The 25,762-nt window shown below is 42.1% G+C and overlaps 2 protein-coding genes and 2 long non-coding RNA genes across 6 annotated transcripts in view; 2 read left to right on the forward strand and 2 right to left on the reverse strand.

The window, feature by feature from the left end:
* The window catches only part of ranbp10 (RAN binding protein 10), a 37,260-nt gene extending 26,037 nt beyond the window's left edge, over positions 1-11,223 (forward strand). Inside the window, exons 4-15 of one of the 2 annotated variants that reach the window (XM_035798627.2) lie at positions 1,011-1,178; positions 1,367-1,389; positions 1,611-1,795; positions 4,377-4,489; positions 4,621-4,729; positions 5,732-5,880; positions 6,015-6,207; positions 6,365-6,504; positions 6,626-6,771; positions 7,614-7,725; positions 8,130-8,271; positions 8,500-11,223. In XM_035798627.2, the coding sequence (XP_035654520.1) occupies positions 1,011-1,178; positions 1,367-1,389; positions 1,611-1,795; positions 4,377-4,489; positions 4,621-4,729; positions 5,732-5,880; positions 6,015-6,207; positions 6,365-6,504; positions 6,626-6,771; positions 7,614-7,725; positions 8,130-8,260 (1,469 nt within the window). In that variant the 3' untranslated portion in view covers positions 8,261-8,271; positions 8,500-11,223. The remainder of the gene's footprint in view (positions 1-1,010; positions 1,179-1,366; positions 1,390-1,610; positions 1,796-4,376; positions 4,490-4,620; positions 4,730-5,731; positions 5,881-6,014; positions 6,208-6,364; positions 6,505-6,625; positions 6,772-7,613; positions 7,726-8,129; positions 8,272-8,499) is intronic. The other variant, XM_035798628.2, reaches the window with a different exon arrangement.
* Positions 1,804-4,362, forward strand: LOC127910621 (uncharacterized). Its single transcript, XR_008075465.1, has 3 exons — positions 1,804-2,329; positions 2,383-2,700; positions 2,815-4,362. It is a non-coding gene; the product is annotated as an uncharacterized LOC127910621 (long non-coding RNA).
* Positions 11,224-11,327: 104 nt separating the features above from the next.
* On the reverse strand, positions 11,328-13,253 carry LOC118401265 (uncharacterized). Of its 2 annotated transcripts, none has more exons than XR_008075466.1 (4): positions 12,692-13,253; positions 12,453-12,604; positions 11,999-12,247; positions 11,328-11,818 (listed from the first exon to the last, which is right to left on the reverse strand). It is a non-coding gene; the product is annotated as an uncharacterized LOC118401265 (long non-coding RNA). The 2 variants fall into 2 exon arrangements; XR_004829215.2 differs by having other exon boundaries at positions 12,697-13,252.
* A 5,773-nt stretch (positions 13,254-19,026) lies between these two features.
* pard6a (par-6 family cell polarity regulator alpha) overlaps positions 19,027-25,762 on the reverse strand; it is a 31,205-nt gene continuing 24,469 nt past the window's right edge. The window contains exon 3 of the mRNA XM_035798630.2: positions 19,027-22,833. Coding sequence (XP_035654523.1) covers positions 21,935-22,833 — 899 coding nt within the window. The 3' untranslated portion in view covers positions 19,027-21,934. The remainder of the gene's footprint in view (positions 22,834-25,762) is intronic.

Below are 25,762 nucleotides of genomic sequence, written 5' to 3' on the forward strand. Positions count from 1 at the left end.
CATGCTCTTGCTGACTACAACTGCTGTTTATTCTCTCCCAGCTTCCAGAGTGCTTCAAATGTATCTCTGTTACACAATGGTTGGAATATGGTGGAAATGGCAGCCTGTGTGTGTGAGAGAGTTGCATGAACATATTGTTTATGAAGATTTATTTAGGTTTCTAGTACATTATATGCCAATGGACTTCAGTACATTTCTGTGACCGTGTGGGGGTGTGGTCTGGTTCTGGCTGGAATAGTTTTAATATTCCCTGTTGACCTCTGTGTGTCTGATCCCATAGTGGAGCCCTGCCCAATTCATTAGCATGCAGGCAACACTGAGCCCAGCTTTAGGACCAATATCCCTGTCAGCGCTGCTCCGCAGATTCATCTAATATCTCACAGTTCTCACACACAACCTACTTTCTCTGTGCCGCTTTCACTTTTTGGTTGGTGACAGACACTGATTGAGCAGACAATACTCTCACTGCGCACACACACACAGGCCACACACAAACTCATGCACTGACTTGAAGATCTACCATCCACATCTCCCTCGGCACACAGTCTACTCTCCTTCCCCGTCCCTATTGATACCATGCACAAACATCATATGTACTGCTCTGTTTGAGTATGACTCATCAGTCAGTGCTCCTATTCAGAGACTGATGCCTCTCGCTGGCCACCCATAGTATTACACACGCTACACAGGACAAGGGATATCCTAATTCGAAAGAGACCATTTGTCAGGCTCAGCTCCACCCCATGTCACAGTGTCTTTATGGGGATTATATTACTCATCACACTACTGGGGTCACCCATCTCACTCCTTCCCCTCAAATGTATGAGTAGCACTGCCCTATCCATGACCTGATGCATATTAAACTAGCTAGATTTGATATGTGAAAGTGTTCGTTCAATATGCCTTGATTTTCTCTGTCGTTTCCTCCAGTTTGTTAATGTGTAATATTCAATATTCATACCATGGGTCTAGATTTCCTCTAATCACTTCTGCCTTGTTTCCTATCCCAGGTTGGGACAAGCACTCATATGGTTACCATGGCGACGACGGACACTCCTTCTGTTCTTCAGGGACTGGCCAACCATATGGCCCAACCTTCACCACAGGCGATGTGATTGGCTGCTGTGTGAACCTAATTAACAACACCTGTTTCTACACCAAGAACGGCATCAGTCTAGGTGAGAACTGCGCACCAACAGTGCAGGGTAAAAAACATCCAAGTTAATTGTTATATGAAATTAAAATATGCTTCAACAATTTGAAATGTTCCTAGGCAATTTATACGATTCTGTTTACTTGGTTGCAGATTATAACATTTTCAATTTCTTCTAGTCCATTAACACTTTTCTCTCTGTTTGTTCTCCAGGTGTAGCCTTTACAGATCTCCCTGTGAGTATTACACTGAAATGTGGACATGGTCAATGTCAAGGCCTTCTGTTGCAATCAGTAGTGGTAGCTTTGCTGCTTCCATTAGTGGTGATGATATAAAAGTCCTACATTATTCACGGTTGCCATGCCATCAAATTATCAAGTAATCAAAATTAATGGCAAGTTCTTCCTATTATGGCCAGAGGGGGAATGTGTTTTCACACCTCTCCCTTTACCCACAGCCCAACCTTTACCCCACAGTGGGCCTGCAGACTCCAGGAGAGATTGTGGATGCTAACTTTGGCCAGCAGCCCTTTGTGTTTGACATTGAGGACTATATGAGTGAATGGAGGGCTAAGATCCACGGCATGATCGCCCGCTTCCCCATCGGAGAGAGACTGGGAGAGTGGCAGGCAGTGCTTCAGAAGTAAGGGATCCATACCCACACCACAATTATCACTAGGGCTGTTGCGGTGACTGTATTACCACCACACCGGCGGTCACAAGTAATGAAGGTAGTCAAATTCCACGTGACCGTTTAGTCACCGTAATTAGGCTTCTCCAAGCTCTGATGCTGTTGATCGTCATTAGTAGCCTACCAAACATATATTATTTAGTATATGTAACGACTAGATTAAATCAGCAATAGTCTGATGGGTGACAATATTAGCCTATCGCTTGTGAATTATATATTATCACTTGTAAATGATGCCCAGCATAAGAAACCTGTTTTTGTGACTTTTTCGAATCCTAGTCGCACAACTCAAGTAGCCTAGCCCATAGGCCTATATGTTTTAATGAGGTTTGTATCACAACTCAAGTAGCCTAGCCCATAGGCCTATATGTTTTAATGAGGTTTGTATCACAACTCAAGTAGCCTAGCCCATAGGCCTATATGTTTTAATGAGGTTTGTATCACAACTCAAGTAGCCTAGCCCATAGGCCTATATGTTTTAATGAGGTTTGTATCACAACTAAAGTAGCCTAGCCCATAGGCCTATATGTTTTAATGAGGTTTGTATCACAACTCAAGTAGCCTAGCCCATAGGCCTATATGTTTTAATGAGGTTTGTATCACAACTCAAGTAGCCTAGCCCATAGGCCTATATGTTTTAATGAGGTTTGTATCACAACTCAAGTAGCCTAGCCCATAGGCCTATATGTTTTAATGAGGTTTGTATCACAACTCAAGTAGCCTAGCCCATAGGCCTATATGTTTTAATGAGGTTTGTATCACAACTCAAGTAGCCTAGCCCATAGGCCTATATGTTTTAATGAGGTTTGTATCACAACTCAAGTAGCCTAGCCCATAGGCCTATATGTTTTAATGAGGTTTGTATCACAACTCAAGTAGCCTAGCCCATAGGCCTATATGTTTTAATGTTTTTTAATGAGCCTATATGTTTTAATGAGGTTTGTATCACAACTAGGCCATGTTTTAATGAGGTTTGTATCACAACTCAAGTAGCCTAGCCCATAGGCCTATATGTTTTAATGAGGTTTGTATCACAACTCAAGTAGCCTAGCCCATAGGCCTATATGTTTTAATGAGGTTTGTATCACAACTAAAGTGGCCAAATAACTTAATATAATTAAGCACATTAATCTGCTTTACAAGGGGTGTAGAGCCTAACTGGCATATATAAGCAGCATGTGAGTTTCAAGTTTGGGGAAGATAATTTTCACCATAAAAATGCTCCTTTAATAATAAAAGCATTACATGCATAATTGCATTTGCGGTCATTTTTGATGATTGTGTTTTCTGCTAATTGAACAGTCGCGCTTATAGCCTAGTACCATGTGGTTGTATTAATTTGGGATCTATCTCATCCCACAACTGTCCCAGACTAATATTTATTTCTTACACAGAATAGAACAGGTCGACCTTTGTACTATGGGGGATAGTAGATTGACATAGGCTAGTGCTTTTGCTGTTTTTTTAGGCCTACTCATCTTGTTGGCTGACGAAAAGTAAATGTGGACAGTTCTTCCAATATCTTCAATATGCACCTCTGAATTTGATAAGGAGGCGCCCAGTTGCGTCCCCGATGTGTCTCTCTTCACTTGTAGCCTGTGAGAAAGACCCGATCACGTGATGGAGCGCGCAGCACTCCGGGATAAGGGCACAATGTCCGCTGGCCGCAAAATTCATGGCATTCTTTAGGGTGCATTATGGCCACACAAAGGGGATGCCGTGTGAAATTCTAGGTGTTATGAAGTGCTTCTCCAATTGTGAATGAGAGACTATTGGAGTGTGTACAGCCTGCACAAAAAAACTAAGCAGAGCTCATGCCTTTCTAGCAACTTTTTTCAAATCATCATTAGAATCTCATCATGCAACCTTAAAATGTATTAAAAATCAAAACATATAGCCCAATGTTTGTAAATTTACATTGTAACCTCTAAATGAAGCATATAGGAGTACCTATATCTTTGTTAACCGCTCAACACAGAATAGCCACATGTGCACACTCCCACAAATCATTTGGAGAAAATATCATTTCTATTTTATTCCGCTTTGTTGAATTGTATTCTTCGTACTATAAAATTATTCAAAGTAAATATTGTCTGCTAAATTAACTAGTGTAGCCCACAGCCATTTGGCATAGCCACATCAGGACCTAACATAAGGAGAACTCTGAGTATGCTATTCTGTTCTTCTGAATTAGACTACATTTTCTTCATATCATGCTTCTTTAGACCTCTCTATAATAAATAAAGGATTTAATGTGAAGGTGTAGTCTATATTACATAGATTTGACTTTTTAAAATGTTGATGTTCCCAAGATCAGCATCAGTGGCTTGTAGGCTACTGTGGAAGCCTGGAGATGCTAAATGTGTTTATGTTAATTAACGGTCAATTACTGTGAGACTGTCAAGCAAATGGCTGTCGATCACCAGCTGACATAATTTTGTGACCGCCACAGCCCTACTTATCACCCACCCTAACAGACTACTGTCTTTTTCTGTACTACTGTAAGGCTAAACCATGTCTTTGATTCTTTCAGCATGGTATCCACCTATCTGGTGCATCATGGGTACTGTGCCACAGCCACAGCCTTTGCCAGGGCTACAGAAACCTTGATCCAGGAGGACCAGACCTCCATAAAGAACAGACAGAGTGAGAACCACACAAAGGCTCCACGCTGACAATACCACAGAAACACTGAAGACCAATCACTGTCATTAATTTTCCCCACAGTCATCCATCCAATCAGTTTTTAATGGTAACATGCATATTTTTGTCAACAGGAATACAGAAGCTGGTATTGGCAGGGAGGGTTGGCGAGGCCATCGAAGCCACACAGCAGCTGTACCCTGGGCTCCTAGAACACAACTCCAATTTACTGTTCATGTTGAAGTGAGCAGCCTTGAACCCAACTATGGGACTCTTATGAGTGTTTATTGAAGGGCTAAATGGAGGAGTATTGGAATTGTGGGGCTTAGATACGCACTGCTGGTCTTGTAATGCCTTTGCAGGCTCCGTCACATGCAATACAACCCTAGAAGCACTTAGCAGTAAAGCTGTGGCCTGCTTCCCAGCTGTGTGTTTATGGCACAAAGACATTAGATGAATAAATACTGTGATCCGATGAGAAGCAGACACACAGCAAGAAGGCCAGTATTTATATCTCTTATAGAGGTAGAAAGGAGCTTGATGTAGCAGTAGAGGAGCGTTACATAGAGAGGGGGCAGGGTGAGCACAAGGTCGCAGTTGCTGCCGCTGAGGGAACTCATGGTTTGATTGGTCATGCCTGTTGCTCCATTTTGTCATGGAAGAGGAGTGAGCTGATCTGTTTGACTTTCATCCAATGGTAATGACATGTATCCATAAAGCCAGATACTTATACTCTGGAACCAGTCTGACTTGTTTCTGTTGCATTTAGATATTTCAGGGTACAAAGACGTGATCTTACGTGGCCACACCTTTGCCGACCTCTGAGAGCAATTGAAGTATTGCAATAACAATTGTGTTCAGACTGCATGAGATATCAGACAGTTAAGCAGAATGTAGTACAATGTATTCCTGGATAAACAATGTCAGACATAGGTTGTAGAGGAGTGATGAGACTCTTAGGTGGATAGTGGAGTGGTTGTGAATGATTTCGGTGAGACTAATAAAGAAGCATTTCAAGTCATTTAGAAGATGCTCTTATCCATAGCGACTCAGTGCATCCATCTCCGCAGTCGTAGTCCAGTCAAGTACATTTTTCTTTAATACAGTAGTTATCTGAAAAGTCAGCGCTAGTATGAAAGGACAAGTGTGAGTGTTAGTGCAAAGAAGGTGAGGGTGTTAGCCATTTGTTTGAGTGTCAAAATAGAGTGAATGTCAGGCAGATGAATAGTTGCCCGTCCCTCCCAGGTGTCGGCAGTTTGTGGAGATGGTGAACGGTACAGACAGTGAGGTACGATGCTTCAGTGTCCGCTCCCCCAAGTCCCAGGACAGCTACCCTGGCTCCCCCAGCCTGAGCCCCCGACATGGAGCTACCAACCCCCATCTGCACAGCGCAGGTAAGGGAAATGCCTGCAAATCCACCTATCCACCCTACACACTCCTACATAACTATCCATCCACGTAGTGTGTTACACAATCCTCTCTCTTATCTCTTTGTATCTGTTTCACCCTGGCTCTCTGTCCACTCCAGGAGCAGACAGCCCAACATGCAGTAACGGGGTCACCCCTCCCAACAAGAACAAGAGCCACAACAAGTACCCTGGTGTCAGCTCTGCCTCCTCCTCTTCCTCTTCCTCCCCTTCCTCTGTTAACTACTCTGAGTCCAACTCCACTGACTCCACCAAGTCCCAGCCTCACAGTGGCACCAGCAACCAGGAGACCAGGTGTGTGGCAAGGCAAGGGTTCCTCTGTTTAGTAATGTATTTCTGTTTTTACTGGGGTGTCTGTCATCTGTGTCCATGAATGTGAGAGAGAGGAAAACCATCTGTGGTATAATGATGTTCTGTATGGATGAGTGAACCTGACTTGGGTCCTCTGCAGTGACAGTGAGATGGAGATCGAGGCAGAGCACTACACTAATGGGGTGGCGGAGAACTCCTCTACTCGGATCATGAACGGCACCTACAAGCATCAAGAAATCCTGCAGGCTGAGGACGGCAGCCTGGGCAACGGAGTGGCAGGTACAGGCGCTTAACACACACACACACGCTTCCTATTTTGATTGTCAGGTGCAAGTGTAAAATACAGTCTCAGTCCGCGGCTGGCCTCTGACCCTGTGTGTGTGTGTCTCCTTCCTTGGAGAAGACAGCTGTGCCTCCAGACAGCTGTGTGGAGGGAACCAGGCAGCCACAGAGAGGATGATCCAGTTTGGCCGCGAGCTGCAGGGCCTCAACGAGCAGCTGTGCCGGGAATACGGCAAGAACGCCACGCACAAGAAGATGCTGCAGGTACCGGGGAGGGGGGGGTCAACCACCGCCCTGGGGCATGTTTTGTTATGCTGCAATACAATGACTTGCAGGATTTCCAAGGGCGGCAGTGGTTAAGAGCGTTGGGCAAGTAACCGGTTTGAATCCCCGAGCTGGTAAGGTGGAAAAATCTGCCATTCTGCCCTTGAACAAGGCAGTTAACCCCGAACAACAACTGCTCCCGAGTGCCAACGATGTCGATTTAAAGCAGACCCCCGCACCTCTCTGATACAGAGGAGTTGGGTTAAACATGGAAGACGCATTCCAGTTGAATGCATTCAGTTGTGCAACTGACTAAGTATTCCCTTTCCCCTCTGAGCTGTTTACACACATCTACTTGTATATGGCCATTGGGTCAGCAACAGGCCCGTAGGAGGTTTTTTTGTTGGCCCCCCCAAAGTTTATGTAAAAAATATATATTTTCATTTTTGGTCAGAAAATGTAAACCCCCAGGAATTCAGCTAAAAATGTGTTTAATTTAGGAAATCTGTTTCCAGTAGACATGTGTGATCGTGTCTCAATGTAATTCAAGGTATAAAATGATTGTTATTTTCAAATACAATCTCTTTTTAGGCTTAGTTGTGGTCAATTTCCAGTGTGACAAATTATTATAATTATGTTCCGGCACCCCGACTCTCCACTCTGACAAAATAAACGTCCTGCGGCTGAAGGTAGTTGCCTACCCCTGGTCTAATGATGTTCCCTCGGTTTACAACAGACCATTCTACAGCTCCCAAATCATTGTCATTAATGGGCTATTCTGCTTAAACTGGTCACAATGTTTTCTTTCTTTCTCTTTATCTCCCTCTCTTTTTTTACTACAGGATGCATTCAGTCTATTAGCGTATTCAGATCCCTGGAACTGCCCAGTTGGGCAACAGCTAGACCCAATGCAGAGAGAAAATATATGCTCTGCTCTCAACAGCGCCATCTTGGGTAAGGCTAAGTTTCACACACACACAATGACATGAAAGCACACTGTAGATGTTTGTTTTACTCCCGATCACAAGTTATTTTTCTACAATGATGCCCAACACGTTTTGTTGGGCTTGGTAGTGTGTGTTAACTCTCGTCTAATGAAACACGCTCTACATGTTGCCATGTACAAGTTTGAGTCACACCGGTGGAGGCTGCTGAGGGGAGGACCGCTCATAATGATGGCTATAATGGAGTAGTATCAACCACATGGAAAACACGTCTTTGATGTGTTCGATACCATTCCATAGACTCCATTCTAGCCGTTACTATGAGCCGTCATCCCCTCAGCAGCCTCTACTGAGTCGCACATGCTTCGTTAATGTACACGCTGATGATCCCTTTATTGTCTTTTGACCCCTCAGAGTCTCAGAACTTGCCTAAGCAGCCCCCTCTGATGCTGGCTGTAGGTCAGGCCACAGAGTGTGTCCAGCTCATGGCCAGGGTCCGCTCAGGCTCCTGTTCCTTCGCCAGAGTTGACAGCTTTTTGCACTAGCCCCAGTCCAGGTGAGTATGCACCGACACCCACACATAACGACCCTCCCCTTCTAGCATCATGTCAATGATTGTTGAGCCTATAGGGAACGTTTATGGAACATTTTTGACTACACATGGCCCATGCTGTTATCATCAACATTATCAAACAGGATTGTAAAGGTTACAGTTTGGAGTACAGAAATAGTGTTGAACAGATTACAATACAGGAGTTCCAAAATTGTTTCTTTCATCCTTAAGGCAATGTTCAGGACTACAAAGAAGATTACTTTCCAATGGGTTGCCAGATGACTGAGGAGATCATGTATTTGAATTGGTGTGTCGCTTGCCATTTGGCAGAAGCAGGATGTGCAGGGGAATGAGTAGAACATGAGGAGAAAGCTTGTTTTTAATTTAGTATTATCAAATACAAAATGTGTGACACTATTTAAAGATAATTATTCTGTTTATATAGCCATTTTCAAGTTTTTATTTGGTCAGTTTGTTGTGCTCATCTTGAAAAAAATAATCGAATTCCGTTTTTGTTTTTATGAGTGGATTTGAATTCCCTACACAGTATTTTAAAGATGTTCATCATATCAAATAAATTCACATTGGCATGCTTTGTCGTTACCAAGCAAAATACTCTGGTTTCTCATTCAGAACTTTCACAGGACTTTTGTCATCTCAGTATGAGATATTGTAGAAAGAGGACCAGAATTCTTTTGGTTCAAATTCTTACTTCTTAGTATGCCTTAGTACTCCAAAAATGGATTTAATTGAAAGTTAAAGGTCTGAATTTGATTCTGAGACTGCACGTGGCTGTAAGCCACTAACCCGCTGGTCACCTTAAAGCCTCAGATGGTAGCACAAATGAAATAATGACACTGATTCATTTCGGAGTTTCAATATAAGTGTAGTGTATTTCCAATCAAGTCTCTCCACTAGTTTGATGTGTAACATAGGCTGCGTTTACACAGGCAGCCCAATTCTGATTTTTCTTTCTCACTAATTGGCCACTAATACATCTTTTGACCCAATCAGTTCAGTGCTGAAAAAGATCTGATGTGATCGGTCTAAAGACCAATTAGTGGAAAGAAGATCAGAATTGGGTTGCCTGTGTTGGGCTGCCTTATGTTACACATAAAACTAGTGGAGACACTTGATTGGAAATACACTAGACTTTTACTTTGTACTTGCACACAGTAAAAACACACAGACATACAGTGCTTGGGTCATTTGAATTTGGAAATCACTCCCTGGTTTTTACTTGCTAATTGAGATACCTTTTATGAAGTCATGTTGAATATATACAATATAATGATATATTGAATAAAAAAGTGGAACTATTTTCCAAATACAAGGCTTTTAATTTGACCAACTTTTCTAATAACCAATGGTACTTGCCAGTTGCCACACTTATTCCACACAGTCAGTCTATCAGTCTTTTCATATTAGTGCTTTGAAAGACCATTGTCTTATCATTGCCAACATGCTTATTCTGGCTTTCTTGCAGTTCTATTTTTCTCACACAGACCCAGTCATTTTTACAAATGTGGCCACAACTTTGTTTCTTGTTTGTTTTTGTTCATTGTATTCACAGTTGAATGTGTTTTGGTCTTTTTTGTTACAGTATGTATTCTCTTATATTTAACAGATGTTCTCTTGGCACAAATGTTGATCATTGATGTATTAACCCAGTATTTCAGCCAGCCAGCCAGCCAGCCAGCCAGCCAGCCAGCCAGCCAGCAAAAGGCGCTCCACTGTTTGTTGAATGTAGTTTAGCAGATTATATTACATTTTGTTTCAGATTTGCTGCTGGCCATCATGAGATTGATATTGACATCCCCTACACCTGTTAGACATATTGCAATGTGTTTCGTTCACTTTTTGACAATCATGTAAAGCATGTTTGTGAAGCAAAGGGCTGGTGGGAGTAGAAATCATCAGCTTGCAGCTTGTTAGTGTTTGGTAGACTTTAATATCCCTTCACATTGTTCACAAAGGCCATTTGGATTTTATTTTATTTTTTTACACAATCTTTACATTTGCACATCTATCTGCATCATGGGCTTATACTTGCTAAAATATGTGAAAAACAAGAACAAATACCTTCACTTACTTGTGAGGGTCCTCTTTTGTATTGCAGTAGGAAGCAAAAGAAAGGGCCTTGTGACCTTATCCAAAACCTGTGAGAGTCAACTGACATACTGGGGCGTACTGTCTTTTGAAGCATACCTATACACATCGTAACCCATGTTGGAATCAAATTAGAGTTATTTTAACTCATGTTGTTCAGTTAATTAAGTCTCTAGGCAGCCCTATCCGTTCACATGGGTTTTCACTATTCTGTTTAATGGTCATTCAGAATACAACCAGTCCTAGGCTTTCAATATTGGAAGCAGACAGCAGATAGGTATTGATAATAGCTTGACATTATAGCAAATCATGTATCTCTTGGTTTCTTTCAAAAACAGCAAATGGCTTTTTGAACTCAATAGAATAGCCACCCAAAATGTATATTTCCATTTTAAGAGAATTCATTATACAGTAGAATTTTTAACTTGACTAATATATAGGGATGTGTGTTTAGAAAGGGAGGAATCTGTTGAGCTTCTCCTGGGACTTTTATAGACACACCTACACCTACTCTAGCAAACAACCTCCCAGTTTTCCTTTTCTGTTTTAAATTGGCCTTTGGAGCTATCCATGCTTCAAATGGAGAGGCGAAGGTAATGGAATTAGGAATTGAAAACAAGCTGTGCACAATATACTTCTATTATGATTTACATGTCATATTGAGTTTAGCATTTGTGAAATGAGTTACCCTGTACTTAGCATGAAACTTTTAAAACCTTAAACAATATAAAAAAAATTATAATTTTAAAAAACATACCTATGTACTGGAAACATGATAAAGAAATATTGTATTCTGTTTTATTTTGACAGAATTATTTTTATTAAAATACACATCCATTAAGCATACTTTTTTTGGTCTTGTCATTATTTTGTGGACATCCTGCTTTCGAGTGATGGTGACTTGAGGTTGATTTGAAGTTTCAAAAAAACAAACCCGTATTACATACATACGTTGTTTGACAAACCAATTCATTCAAGGGGCTTTATTGGCATAGGAAACATATGTTAACATTGCCAAAGCAAGTGAAGTAGATAATATACAAAAGTGAAAAACAAAATGAGCAGTAAACATCATACTCACAAAACATCTGTCTTATATATACAGTATCATGGTTCCAACTGTTGAGTAGAACAGTCTGTGGTTAACAGCACACTAGCGCCCCGTACTGGTTAGTGCTACTACTTAAATCACTAATAAACTAAAGAGCAGGTGGAGAAATGATTAATTGCTGAGTCACACGTCAACAAAATATAAAACTGTGTCCTTGACATACGTTGTCAACTCACGACACTACACTTTCAGTCATTCAAGAAGTTGAGGGGTTTAGTCAGAAGTGACTTGAGGGGTGGGATGTGTGGAGAGAGGACACAGCATGTTAATATTGCAGAGATGAAAGGATCTTGTCCTTTAGAGAGCTTCCTTCGACACATCATCTTGATCCTGAAATAATCAGTAAATTGTTAGGCTGCTGTCTCATCAAATAAGTGTTGCATTGTATATCGGCTCTACTAGTGAATCCAGGACCAGAATATTGCACAACTAAATGAGCCTTAGACCAAATTGTATTGTTAAACTAATTGTCAACTGTTAGAATGTGCTTCTGGATTTCCGGAGGCCTACCTGTTACCGTTGTGGTAACATAACGTAGCAGGCATAAAAGAAACTGGAACATCCGGTTGTTTGGGACATGGCAGAGGCTACCATTGTGGTGGTCTTATCAAACACTTTCATGCTGGAGTCTTGAGTTTCACAGGTAGCTAAATGATTCCGAGGAGGGAGGGAGGGAAACTTGAGGCTGAATTTCTGGCTCTGGAATGCTGAAGTTGATGTAGTTGCATAGGTCTGTTTCTGTCCTTTTCATAGGAAAGCCTAAGCGAGTGGGAGAAGCACAGAACAGAGACGGACACATTATAACTGACAGAAACAGCCAGTTCAATTTATGAAAACGCACTAAAATAGCAAACATGGACATATTTTATGGAACACTATAGGTAAACAAAAACATCCCAAATCATTTTTAAACAATGTCAGTAGTAGCCTATATGAAAACCACAATATAATAGAAAGGGCATACGATTGTTGTCATCGCATGTCCAGGCGGCTTTGTGCTCTCAGCTGTTTCTCTTCACAAGGGACCTTCCACGCGCAGCTGGACAATTCCTTGTCAACTACTCTCATCTGTGACTACACAAGTCTGGGTGTTGAAATATGTCTGTTCTGGACCTCCTGCGTAGGATACATGTCATACATGCATAATATCACAAATGCATTGGAGATGTAATGGCGTACATGGGGGGAAATGCAGGCACTCACCTTACCATCTTAAAGCCATTTTGTAGAAATGAAGAGGTCCACATTCGTTTTCACTTCATTTTCATAAAACACATGCAGTTGATCATCGCTCCACTGCAGTGGCATATTAATCATGAAATAGGTGAATGAGTTAACGGGCTCGTACTGTATGTAGTCTTGGGTGATTGTTCAGGTCAGACATGGTTAGCTAGTTTTTCGGAAACAGCAAAAACTGGCAAGTAATATAGCAAATTCACTCACGTTGAAAGTACCTTTTTAAATACCTCTAGGAACTGAGTAGTTTCTAATTGTCTGATTATTTGGTGCCATATTTAGGTTAGCTTGCTTTTGTTTTGATCGATTTTCTTTGCAGCCAGTAAGTAGTCAGAGAATGGCAAAATGTGATCCAATGATAAAAGTAAACACGGAAACCTAAAGGCGGGAAAGGCCAGGCTGATGTAGCAGCATGTGTGATAAACTTGGCTGAATAGTTGGAAAGACAAATGTATGGTCAGTGCAATCCTGCCTCCTTGGGATGTCCCTACCCTAACCTTAACCCCTACCCATAGCAGTGGGAAGTAGGGGTGCTGAGGGTGCTACAGCACCCCTTGAAAAATGTGAATAAAAAAAGATACACTGCTCAAAAAAATAACATATCCTAGATCTGAATGAAATATTCTTATTAAATACTTTTTTCTCTACATAGTTGAATGTGCTGACGACAAAAATCACACAAAAATGATCAATGGAAATCACATTTATAAACCCATGGAGGTCTGGATTTGGAGTCAACACTCAAAATTAAAGTGGAATACCACACTACAGGCTGATCCAACTTTGATGTAATGTCCTTAAAACTAGTCAAAATTAGGCTCAGTAGTGTGTGTGGCCTCCACGTGCCTGTATGACCTCCCTACAACGCCTGGGCATGCTCCTGATGAGGTGGCGGATGGTCTCCTGAGGGATCTCCTCCCAGACCTGGACTAAAGTATCCGCCAACTCCTGGACAGTCTGTGGTGCAACGTGGCGTTGGAGGATGGAGTGAGACATGATGTCCCAGATGTGCTCAATTGGATTCAGGTCTGGGGAACGGGCGGGCAAGTCCATAGCATCAATGCCTTCCTCTTGCAGGAACTGCTGACACACTCCAGCCACATGAGGTCTAGCATTGTCTTGCATTAGGAGGAACCCAGGGCCAACCGCACCAGCATATGGTCTCACAAGGGGTCTGAGGATCTCATCTCGGTACCTAATGGCAGTCAGGCTACCTCTGGTGAGCACATGGAGGGCTGTGCGGCCCCCCAAAGACATGTCACCCCACACCATGACTGACCCACCGCCAAACCGGTCATGCTGGAGGATGTTGCAGGTAGCAGAACGTTCTCCACGGTGTCTCCAAACTGTCACGTCTGTCACATGTGCTCAGTGTGAACCTGCTTTCATCTGTGAAGAGCACAGGGTGCCAGTGGCAAATTTGCCAATCTTGGTGTTCTCTGGCAAATGCCAAACGTCCTGCACGGTGTTGGGCTGTAAGCACAACCCCCACCTGTGGACGTCGGGCCCTCATACCACCCTCATGGAGTCTGTTTCTGACCGTTTGAGCAGACACATGCACATTTGTGGCCTGCTGGAGGTAATTTTGCAGGGCTCTGGCAGTGCTCCTCCTGCTCCTCCTTGCACAAAGGCGGAGGTAGCGGTCCTGCTGCTGGGTTTGTTGCCCTCCTACGGCCTCCTCCACGTCTCCTAATGTACTGGCCTGTCTCCTGGTAGCGCCTCCATGCTCTGGACACTACGCTGACAGACACAGCAAACCTTCTTGCCACAGCTCGCATTGATGTACCATCCTGGATGAGCTGCACTACCTGAGCCACTTGTGTGGGTTGTAGACTCCGTCTCATGCTACCACTAGAGTGAAAGCACCGCCAGCATTCAAAAGTGACCAAAACATCAGCCAGGAAGCATAGGAACTGAGAACTGGTCTGTGGTTATCACCTGCAGAACCACTCCTTTATTGGGGGTGTCTTGCTAATTGCCTATAATTTCCACCTGTTGTCTATCCCACTTGCACAACAGCATGTGAAATGTATTGTCAATCAGTGTTGCTTCCTAAGTGGACAGTTTGATTTCACAGAAGTGTGATTGACTGTGTTGTTTAAGTGTTTCCTTTATTTTTTTGAGCAGTGTATATTAGTAAAAAAAATATGTTTATTTTTATTTTTAAGTAGCACACTAGGCGTTTACTAGTATTAGCAGACCAAGCAGACCAGTCTTTAGCATGGGCCCCAAAACAATTCAGCATTTCTGATAGTTGTAGAATTAAGAACAGTATCTTACAGGATCCAGAAAGAACAAAACCCTGTATAGTTGGAATTGTAAGAGGCCCTGTCCCTTTCTCTCTGTCCAGAAAGAACAAAACCCTGTCCCTTTCTCTGTGATTGTCATTCTAATGGAATCCAGAAAGAACAAAACCCTGTCCCTTTCTCTGTGATTGTCATTCTAATGGAATCCAGAAAGAACAAAACCCTGTCCCTTTCTCTGTGATTGTCATTCTAATGGAATCCAGAAAAAAAACCCTGTCCCTTCTCTGTGATTGTCATTCTAAAATCCAGAAAGAACAAAACCCTGTCCCTTTCTCTGTGATTGTCATTCTAATGGAATCCAGAAAGAACAAAACCCTGTCCCTTTCTCTGTGATTGTCATTCTAATGGAATCCAGAAAGAACAAAACCCTGTCCCTTTCTCTGTGATTGTCATTCTAATGGAATCCCTGTCCCTTTCTCTGTGATTGTCATTCTAATGGAATCCAGAAAGAACAAAACCCTGTCCCTTCTCTGTGATTGTCATTCTAATGGAATCCAGAAAGAACAAAACCCTGTCCCCTTCTCTGTGATTGTCATTCTAATGGAATCCAGAAAGAACAAAACCCTGTCCCCTTCTCTGTGATTGTCATTCTAATGGAATCCAGAAAGAACAAACCCTGTCCCTTTCTCTGTGATTGTCATTCTAATGGAATCCAGAAAGAACAAAACCCTGTCCCTTTCTCTGTGATTGTCATTCTAATGGTATCCAGAAAGAACAAAACCCTGTCCCTTTCTCTGTGATTGTCATTCTAATGGTATCCAGAAAGAACAAAACCCTGTCCCTTTCTCTGTGATTGTCATTCTAATGGTATCCAGAAAGAACAAAACCCTGTCCCTTTCTCTGTGATTGTCATTCTAATGGTATCCAGAAAGAACAAAACCCTGTCCCTTTCTCTGTGATTGTCATTCTAATGGTATCCAGAAAGAACAAAACCCTGTCCCTTTCTCTGTGATTGTCATTCTAATGGTATCCAGAAAGAACAAAACCCTGTCCCTTTCTCTGTGAAAAGAACAAAACCCTGTCCCTTTCTCTGTGATTGTCATTCTAATGGTATCCAGAAAGAACAAAACCCTGTCCCTTTCTCTGTGATTGTCATTCTAATGGTATCCAGAAAGAACAAAACCCTGTCCCTTTCTCTGTGATTGTCATTCTAATGGTATCCAGAAAGAACAAAACCCTGTCCCTTTCTCTGCGATTGTCATTCTAATGGTATCCAGAAAGAACAAAACCCTGTCCTCAAACATTTACATCAAAATTTGCAAAGTTATGGGCAAAGACACAAAACATAAAATAAACATCTTGATCAAATAACATGGAAAACAACCACTTTTTTATACAGTGTTAATTTACCATCCTTACAAACCACTTAATGTAAATGTACATTACTGTATTTACATAGGCTGGTCCTCTAGGTTTGTACCTGTAGACTTTCCATCACCATGAAGAAAAACAATGACCAATACAGTAATTGAGTACATTGAGACATCAAGTGGTTTGTTGTGATGTGATGATGTAGTTCAGTTGGTAGATCATGGCGCTTGCAATGCTAGGGCTATTGGTTCGATTCCCTCGGGGGACCAGTATGAAAATGTATGCACTCACTACTGTAAGTTGTTCTGGATAGAAGCATCTACTAAAAGGGAAAAGGAATGAATAGACCATTTCAGTATTCACATAGAAATAAGTTGCATTTGCTAAATATTTTTATATATCGTCCACAAATATTATCAGAATAACTGTTGTGTAGAGATAATTATCAAACTCCGGTTACAAATGCTGGTAAACACTCAAATACATTTTGTTAAAGTTTCACAAAAGTAGTGTACTGGGCCTTTATTAGTCCTGTATTAGCCGACCTATATAGACATCTTAAGTACCGGAAAAAAAAAATCGCAGCACCCCAACAGCCAAAAACATCACCGAATACAACAGCAGTAGACCTTGCAGTGGAATGCTTACTTATACAAGCCCTTTAACCTAACCTTAACCCGTACCTTAACTATTTTAAATGTCAATGGGGTAGCGATGTCCCAAGGATCCCGATAGCACGGACCATAAATGTATCTCTTCCGTGTTTCAATCATTGCGTGTACACTGTGCGACACAATGTATGCAGTTTTGTTGATACAATATCTTTGGTCTTGCATCATGATACTGCTGTATCAGACAGCAGAGGGCAGTAGTGCAAAGGGTTAGAGGTGACCTAAAAAACATGAAAATATAAATACATGCAATTTAACAGTGGAAAGAGAAATCATATTTTTATCAATAATTGATCAGGACCTTTTTGATTCACTGCAATAGATTTTTTTATTTTGATTTTTTGCTGAGATCGTAGTGATAGCCGAGAGAGAAAGACAGAGAGAGAGATTCCCAAACCTTCCATAACAAAGCCATCACCTACAGACAGATGAACCTAGGGAAGAGTCTCCTAAGCAAGCTGGTCCAGGGGCTCTGTTCACAAACAGACCTCATAGAGCTCCAGGACAGCAACACAATTAGACCCAACCAAATCATGAGAAAACAAAAAGACAATTCCTTGACACATTGGAAAGACTTAACCAAAAAACAGAGTAAACTAGAATGCTATTTGGCCCTAAACAGAGAGTACACAGTGGCAGAATACCTGACCACTGTGTCTGACCTAAACTTAAGCAAAGCTTTGACTATGTAGACTCGGGGAGCATAGCCTTGCTATTGAGAAAGGCTGCTCTAGGCAGACCTGGCTCTCAAGAGAAGACAAGCTATGTGTACACCGCCCACAAAATGAGGTGGAAACTGAGCTGTACTTCCTAACCTCCTGACAAATGTATAACCATATTAGAGACACATATTTCCCTTAGATTACACAGACCCACAAAGAATTTGAAAACAAATCCAATTTTGATAAACTCCCATATCTATTGGGTGAAATACCACAGTGTGCCATCACAGCAGCAAGATCTGTGACCTGTTGCCACAAGAAAAGGGCAACCAGTGGAGAACAAACACCATTGTAAATACAATCTATATTTAAATATTTTGTGCTTGAACTATTTGCACATAATTACAACACTGTATGTAGGCATACTATGACATTTTAAATGTCTATTGTTTTGAAACGTTTGTGAGTGTAATGTTTACTGTTCATTTTTTACATCTCACTTTTGTTTATTATCTATTTCAGTTGCAGAGAGAGAGAGAGAGAGAGAGAGAGAGAGAGAGAGAGAGAGAGAGAGAGAGAGAGAGAGAGAGAGAGAGAGAGAGAGAGAGAGAGAGAGAGAGAGAGAGAGAGAGAGAGAGAGAGAGAGAGAGAGAGAGAGATGGAGAGAGAGAGAAAGAGAGAGAAAGATGAGAGAGATGGAGAGAGAGAGAGAGAGAGAGAGAGAGAGAGAGAGAGAGAGAGAGAGAGAGTTGACATGGGGGATCTATTCTCAAAACAAATGCCTTAATTTAAAAGGGACAAAGACACATACTGTATCATTGCTTCTTGAATAAACATTTTAACACAAAGATACAGACATTCATTATTCCGTCGGGGACATTTTAGTGTCTCAGATTTGAATGTATACTGTAATGTCCAGAATGATGCATGAATGATTGCAAAACCAAAAGGATGGCAGTATCCTTTTTGCCCTTGTGAGTGCTAACTGCAGCTCAAACAGAAATAAATAAGCATAGGAAATTACTGAAATAATATGTCAAAGGAAATTAAATGTCTGTGAGAGGGACACTATTATATCCTCCATAATTAATAACCTGGAGGGGTTGCTGGGGGTTTGTTTTGGTAGGGGTCGTGGTGTTAGTGACAGTGGTAGTAGTGTGACTCCATTTGGTTAACAGCCTTTGGAATGTTATGATAAAGGGACACAAAATCACCTTTGTAAGAAGCACGAGAGAGAGAATGAGAGAGGGAGAGAATGAGAGAGGGAGAGAATGAGAGAGGTGGGGCAAGACCACAGGTAAAGAATTCACAGTGAATTAGCCCTATGTGACCACAAAAAAACAACATGGGAGTATTTTTTATAATATTTTATAATAATATGTAATTTCATAATCAGCATATCTTTATACCACATTCACAGTATTGTACACCCTGACCCATTAGATTCATATAAACACGCTGTTCCTCCGTTTGTTTCCCGGTACTCAAAGAAATAGAAATGTCCTCTCCAGGATCCTCATATACAAATAAATGTACAAGAATAAGAAAAATACTCTCCATATTTTACACATTTATAAAATGTTATTTTACAAAAAATCTCCCAGTTAATCAAAAAATCCCTTGCTTATATAATTTGTCATTTGTATTTATAGTTTCATAATTACATACATGAAAAAATGATTCAGTACAGTATGTGGTATCTTTTTCTGTTATAGATGATAGCAGTTTCCTATAAGTAAATTAAAAGACAATATACTGTATCTGTGAAGACAGGTGATTCTGCTGTATGTTCTACAACAGGGGTGTCAAACTCATTCCATGGAGGGCCTAGTGTCTGAAAGTTTTTGTGTTTTCCTTTAAATTAAGCCCTAGACAACCAGGTGTAGGGAACTCCTTACTAATTAGTGACCTTAATTCATCAACTAAGTACAAGAAAGGAGTGAGAAACACGCAGGCACTCGGCCCTCCGTGGAATGAGTTTGACACCTGTGATCTTATGATGGCCTCTTTCCTCTTTGAATAAATAATTGTCCCTCCCCATATTAAAGTGAGCAACATAATTATCAGGTTAATGAATGTATCATGCTACCTGGATACAACTGCAGCTCTAGTAAAACAATAGCAACCAGGCCACAGGAGGACCTCATGCTCTGCTGGTTTTGTTCTGTCTTATTGGTCAATTCAATAATCTAAGTCAAGATGGAGAGTTATTGAATTTATGTGTTATTCCAGCTGGTTCCAGAGTGAAAGAGATGACCTACAAATACATCATGTCCATGTAAAACGCAATATTATCCCTCTGTTGTGGTAGGTCATCTGATGCTCCTTCTGTCTCTATGGATCACTCCAGACACAGCCCACCAACCAGCCTGGAGGTCTTGGGCATTGGTAACTGTGAGGGCCGGCAGCTCTCCCTCCAGTCCAGTACTAACAGAGAGTCAGGGGGCCCTTGTGTTCGGGTGCAGTGAGGGTAAGAAGCAACAACAATAAGCTTGGAGTTTTGAGACTGTCTGCCTCACAGCTCTCACTGCAATATGATACTCTTGGCCTTCAAATTAAGAGGAAATCTCTCCTCCTTCCCTCGCCATGCCCCTCAGGTGTAGATATCAAGAATGGAGTAAAGTGTATGAACAAGGTCCCAATGTGCAGAGTTGTAGGCTTTTTAAACATGAAAGGAATTTCCTTATTTTACACAACAACATGGCAGTCACAAGTGGGCCTGAAGACATCTGGGTCTATGAGAGGCCGTGACCTTCTGGAGCAACAGCACTCCATGTTATTTCTGTTGTGTTTACTCTTTGTCAAATTTTCAGGGGAGAGAAACTTTGTCCTGAAGCAAAATGGAATTGACTTCTTTAAAAGCAAGACAGCAAGTCTGCCAGGGAAATTCTCCCGGGTCTAATGTTTCATCCTGGGACCTCTGTAACTCCAGTCAACGAGTGACCTATACGAACATGAAGTCAAACCATCTGACTACGTTTTAGATGAAGAACATGCTTGGTGGCTGTGGAGTACATTAAAGGAGAAAACTGCCCGTGTTGTGATAAAAATGTGGTGTTCTCTTGAAGATGGTTCCGAGACAGAATCAATTGGATAGATATACTGGTATGACGCAGCCCATTCCCCACGTCAATGTGTAAACGTAGTTAAACGTAGGCTTCGTTTGTCGCTACTGCATGTAAAAGTCAAATAAATATGATGTACATCGACATGGGGGAGACAGAGGAGCATATATCATTCCTATTTCCCATACTAACACCATGATGATCAACAGTAGTGTTCCATATTTTCCTATAGAAGGTTATGATATGCCATAACTGTGTGTATCAAATGGGAGTAAGGATGTTCAAGGGCTGAATAAAATGTTTAGTCCTGTCCTGTTCTGTCCTGTGGAGGTCAGAGGGGGCCCTTGGATCCAAGCACACATATTGTAAAAGCCTCACTTGACCTCGTTGTGTTGTGTGTACAATAATGCCATGACATCTTTGTGGTAACTGAGAAGAGGGAACAGGTAAATGTATGTTTCGAGATGTGCTGTATGTGAACCCACTTCATGATTTCTGGACAGAGGAATAAAAGCTATTGTATGTTAGCTAAGCAGGCTAACAACCGGCAGTGATTGTCACAGTCCCAGAAGAGAACACACTGTATGGACATTGAAGCATTGCAGAATGCAGGATCAAGTAGGCTAATACCATGTTGTGTCTAACACTGTGTCCACATAGATCAAATGTCTCTCACAGACTCTCACAGTGAGATAGAGTGTGAAGTATTGTCTGCTTCTCCTCCTGCCAGTATTCACCTTTTCACTGACACCCAATGACACTGTCTAGAATTGAACAGATGGTCCTGTTAGAAAGTCAAATAAAAGTGATAAATATAAGGCGATTTGAGCGGAAAGCCATAAGGCACTTCCAGTATGGTGATGGTGACAGCCATTATCATGTGTGTTGTAGTAAGTAGGATCTCAGGATTGACACCACACTGTCCACTGAGTTCCTTACATGATGGCTGCTAGTTCCGCTGCGTTTAGTTGCATGGAATACACATCGGATACTTTTAAGGCAAAGTCATCATCATTGCCTGCATGATTGTTGTGTGTTGTTTTCTGTAGTGAGGTAACAATTAAAAGTGTTGTTTTGTGGTCAGCTAATGTTCGTCATTTGTCTTGTTTTTCTCATGAGACTAACTGTGCATGTTTGGTCTTCTCTTGTTGATGTCTCCTAAACACATGAGTAAAATTAGTACTATGACAAGGTTTTACATTGTGATGATGTTCCCATCCTCTCTCATGCTCTCCTGGCTGCTGCTGGTCTTGGTGGGGCTGCCGTTGTGAGTAGGAGTGGTCAGGGAGTTCAGAGAGGCCTTGCTGTTTGACAGAGAACCACTGCTGGGCAGGAAAATGCTCTGGGGGAGGGGCCGTTGCCCCAGTGACGAGGACAATGGAAACTCCCTGTGGCTGCCATTACCATTGGACACACAGTGGTGGGGCAGGTATGGCAGGATGTCACTCTCAATGATAAGGTCTCCATCCTCGTCGCTGTCGCCCTCCGCCACACTGTTACTGTTGCTATAGTGACTGACACTTTGAGAGGCGGGGCTGGGGGCCAAGTCATGGGAGATGGTGGAGCCTATGGATCCAGAGGAGCTGTTCCCCCCTACCGAGACCTTGCTTCCTCGAAGAACCACGTTATTGCGCTGGTTGGCTGGCTTCACCGTCACGATCAGGTTGTGGCTGTTGGCCACCATCATGTCTGTCACCTGGTCCAGAGACTTGCTGTCCACGTCAATGCCGTTGACCTCCAGGATCTCATCGTTAACCCCCAGTAGGCCTGTGCTCTCAGCCAGGCCTCCACGTACCAGCCGGGAGATAAAGACACCAGGCACCTTCTCCACTCCCTGAGGCGTGACCCGCACGCTCACCCCGTCCCGGATATAGAAACCCAGAGGCTTGTGGGTACCGTGCTTGTGCAGGCGGACGCGCCGGTGTGTCTCGGGCAGGATGTCGACATCGATGATGGAGGAGATCTGCCGGAAGTCCTGGGGATGGCCAATCATCAGTCCTGGTTTGGTTTTCTGCTGTGCCGGGCGCAACCCTGCCAGACCCTTTTTCCTCCTCTGCAGGGAGTTGGTGGCAAAGACCACAGGCTCATCCACATCTACAGGACAGAGAAGCCATGTCAGAAATACACATACTGTATGACAAGGCAGCACCAGGGTCTCAGTTCATTCCAAACATGGATAATAAAATACATCGAAATATGTTCTGCCGTTTTTTTAAAAAGGCATCACATCCTGTCATCATGTCACCTTCTGGTGTCAACAGCTAACCTGAAGGTAAGACATGGATTAAATTGAGTTAGTTTAGAGTGTGAAAGGTGGAGAGACACAGGTTTTAAATCTACTCTAATCTTTTCCAATGCCTCCGTCTGTCTTTCCGTGTGGTAACCGTCAATCTCAAACGCTCAGAGCAGGAAAAAGCTCACCTTTCAACTCTCAAGAAGGAAGTTTAATTTCCCTACTATATAAATACACATATTGATATAGAATGCAGTGGTCTCACTTTATCCTGCTGTATGTTTCTTTTGGCTTTTCTGCGAGAGATTCATTAAGATCCAATATTATGTCAACCATAGAGATCCTGTGAAGTTATATACTAATTTTTATGATGTCAACAATCTGAGCTGAGTGTAGGATTTCCAAAAACATTGAGTCTCTATTCCACACTGTTTTCATAGTTACGGTTCCCAATGCCCTCTATCCCACTTCTCCTTTTCCACTCCCTACTCTCCACTCCACCTCTATCTACATCTCCCTGTCTGTCTCTCTCACACACATCTTCCCTGTGCTGATTGAGAGCAGAGGTTGCTGGCAACAGGAGAACAGTATTTCAGAACCTGCCCCATAGACAGACGGAGACAGACTGAGTCTGAGAGATGGAGAGATGGAGCAGGGCTGCAGGGGTAGGTGTAAGGACACAGTGAGGATTTCCATAACTCTCTCTCAGCCCCTACTGAGGGGTCAGAGGTTGCGAAACAGAATCAGATTACATAGCAGGCAGATGAATCACAGCTTCAGTACCCACTGTTAAGATGAAATAGACCAGGCAATCTAGATCCATCATCACACACACCTGACTCATCCACTGGTGACATAGTCATGTTTTTAGTGCTAGCAGGCAGGTAGCAGCATGGGGAGGAACCACTCAGGGCTCAAGTCTAATGACAAGCCATGCTCGCTGCGGAAGAGAGAATATTTTAAGTTATTTTTAAACTGCGGAGAAGGGCGTGCTATGTGAACCTGTTCCTCAGAGAGAGACAGAGATATGTAGGAGAGGTCTAGATGTGGCTCTGGTGGGCGGAGACTAATGCTACCAACACGTCTCCTGTGCCACTAGGGGCCCTGATAACACTAGACCCCTTTTATTCATCCCACAGAAATGCATACAAAGCCCTCCCTCACCCTCCCTTAGGCAAATCAGACTATGACTTTATTTTCCTGCTTCCTGTTAACAAACAAAATGTCAAAACAGGAAGTATCAGTGGAGCGCTCAATACAGAAGTGGTCCGATGAAGCTAGTACAGACTGAGATATGTTCCGGGATCCATCCGATAGCATTGATGTGTTTACCACATCAGTCACAGGCTTCATCAATAAGTGCATAGACAACGTCCCCCCCCACAGTGGCTATACTATATGTGTTGTAGATATGTGGTAGTAGAGTACGGGCCTGAGGGCACACACTTAATGTGTTGTGAAATCTGTCGTGAATGTATTGTAAATGGTTTTAAAATTGTATAACTGCTTTCATTTTCCTGGAACCCAGGAAGAGTATCTGCTGCTAAATACGAACGTATCCAAACCAAAAACCTTGGATAATGGGGAATATCCTCGCTGGGCTAAAGGCTAGACCTACCACTTACAAAGAACGGGACACGGACATGGACACATACAAAAAAGCTCGCTAGGACCTCCAACGAGACATTAAACATGCAAAATTGACAATATAGGAGGAAGGTGGAATCCTATTACACCGCCTCTGACGGATGTTGCAGGGCTTGCAGACGATAATGGATCACAAAGGGAAACCCAGCCTTGAGATGCCCAGTAATGCAAATAACACAACAATTACATACTTAATGATGCTGGGTCATGCAGCAAGACAATCTAAAACCACACAAACAAGTCTACATAAAAATAGCTAAAAAGCAACAAAATTTGAAGATTTGTAATAGCCTAGTCAAAGTCCAGACCGAATCCCAAAGAGATTTTGTGGCAGGACGTGAAACGAGCAGTTCATGTTTGAAAACCCACAACTGTCACTGAGTTAAAGCAGTTCTGCAAGAGTGGGCCAAAGGTCCTCCACAGTGATGTGAGGGACTGATCAACAACTACAGGAAGTATTTGGTTGGAGTCATTGCACCTAAAGGTGGCAAAACCAGTTATTGAGTGTAAGGGGGCAATTACCTTTTCACAAAGAGGAATTGAGTTTTGCATAGCTTAAATAATTAAAGTAATTATTCATTTTTTTTGTTATTTGTAAACGCAGGTTCCCTTTATTTAATATTAGGTTTTGGTTGACGATCGGATAACACTCACTATAAAAATATGCAAAGATCAGAAAGGGGGAAATACTTTTTCACAGCACTATATTTCAGATTTTTGCATATTTTTATAGTGAGTGTTGGAGTTGAAGTCAGAAGTTTACAAACACGTTGGAGTCATTAAAACTCATTTTCAACCATTCCACAAATTTCTTGTGAACAAACTATCGTTTTGGCAAGTCGGTTAGGACATCTACTTTGTGCATGACACAAGTCATTTTTACAACAATTGTTTACAGACAGATTATTTCACTTATAATTCACTCTATCACAATTCCAGTGGATAAGAAGTTTACATATACTAAGTTGACTGTGCCTTTAAACAGCTTGGAAAAGTCCAGAAAATGATGTCATGGCTTTAGAAGCTTCTGATAGGTTAATTGACATAATGTAAGTCAATTGGAGGTGTACCTGTGGATGTATTTCAAGGCCTACCTTCAAACTCCGCGCCTCTTTGCTTGACATCATGGGAAAATCAAAAGAA

Source organism: Oncorhynchus keta, chromosome 22, assembly GCF_023373465.1.
Source record: "Oncorhynchus keta strain PuntledgeMale-10-30-2019 chromosome 22, Oket_V2, whole genome shotgun sequence".
In the NCBI taxonomy this organism is placed as follows: domain Eukaryota; kingdom Metazoa; phylum Chordata; class Actinopteri; order Salmoniformes; family Salmonidae; genus Oncorhynchus; species Oncorhynchus keta.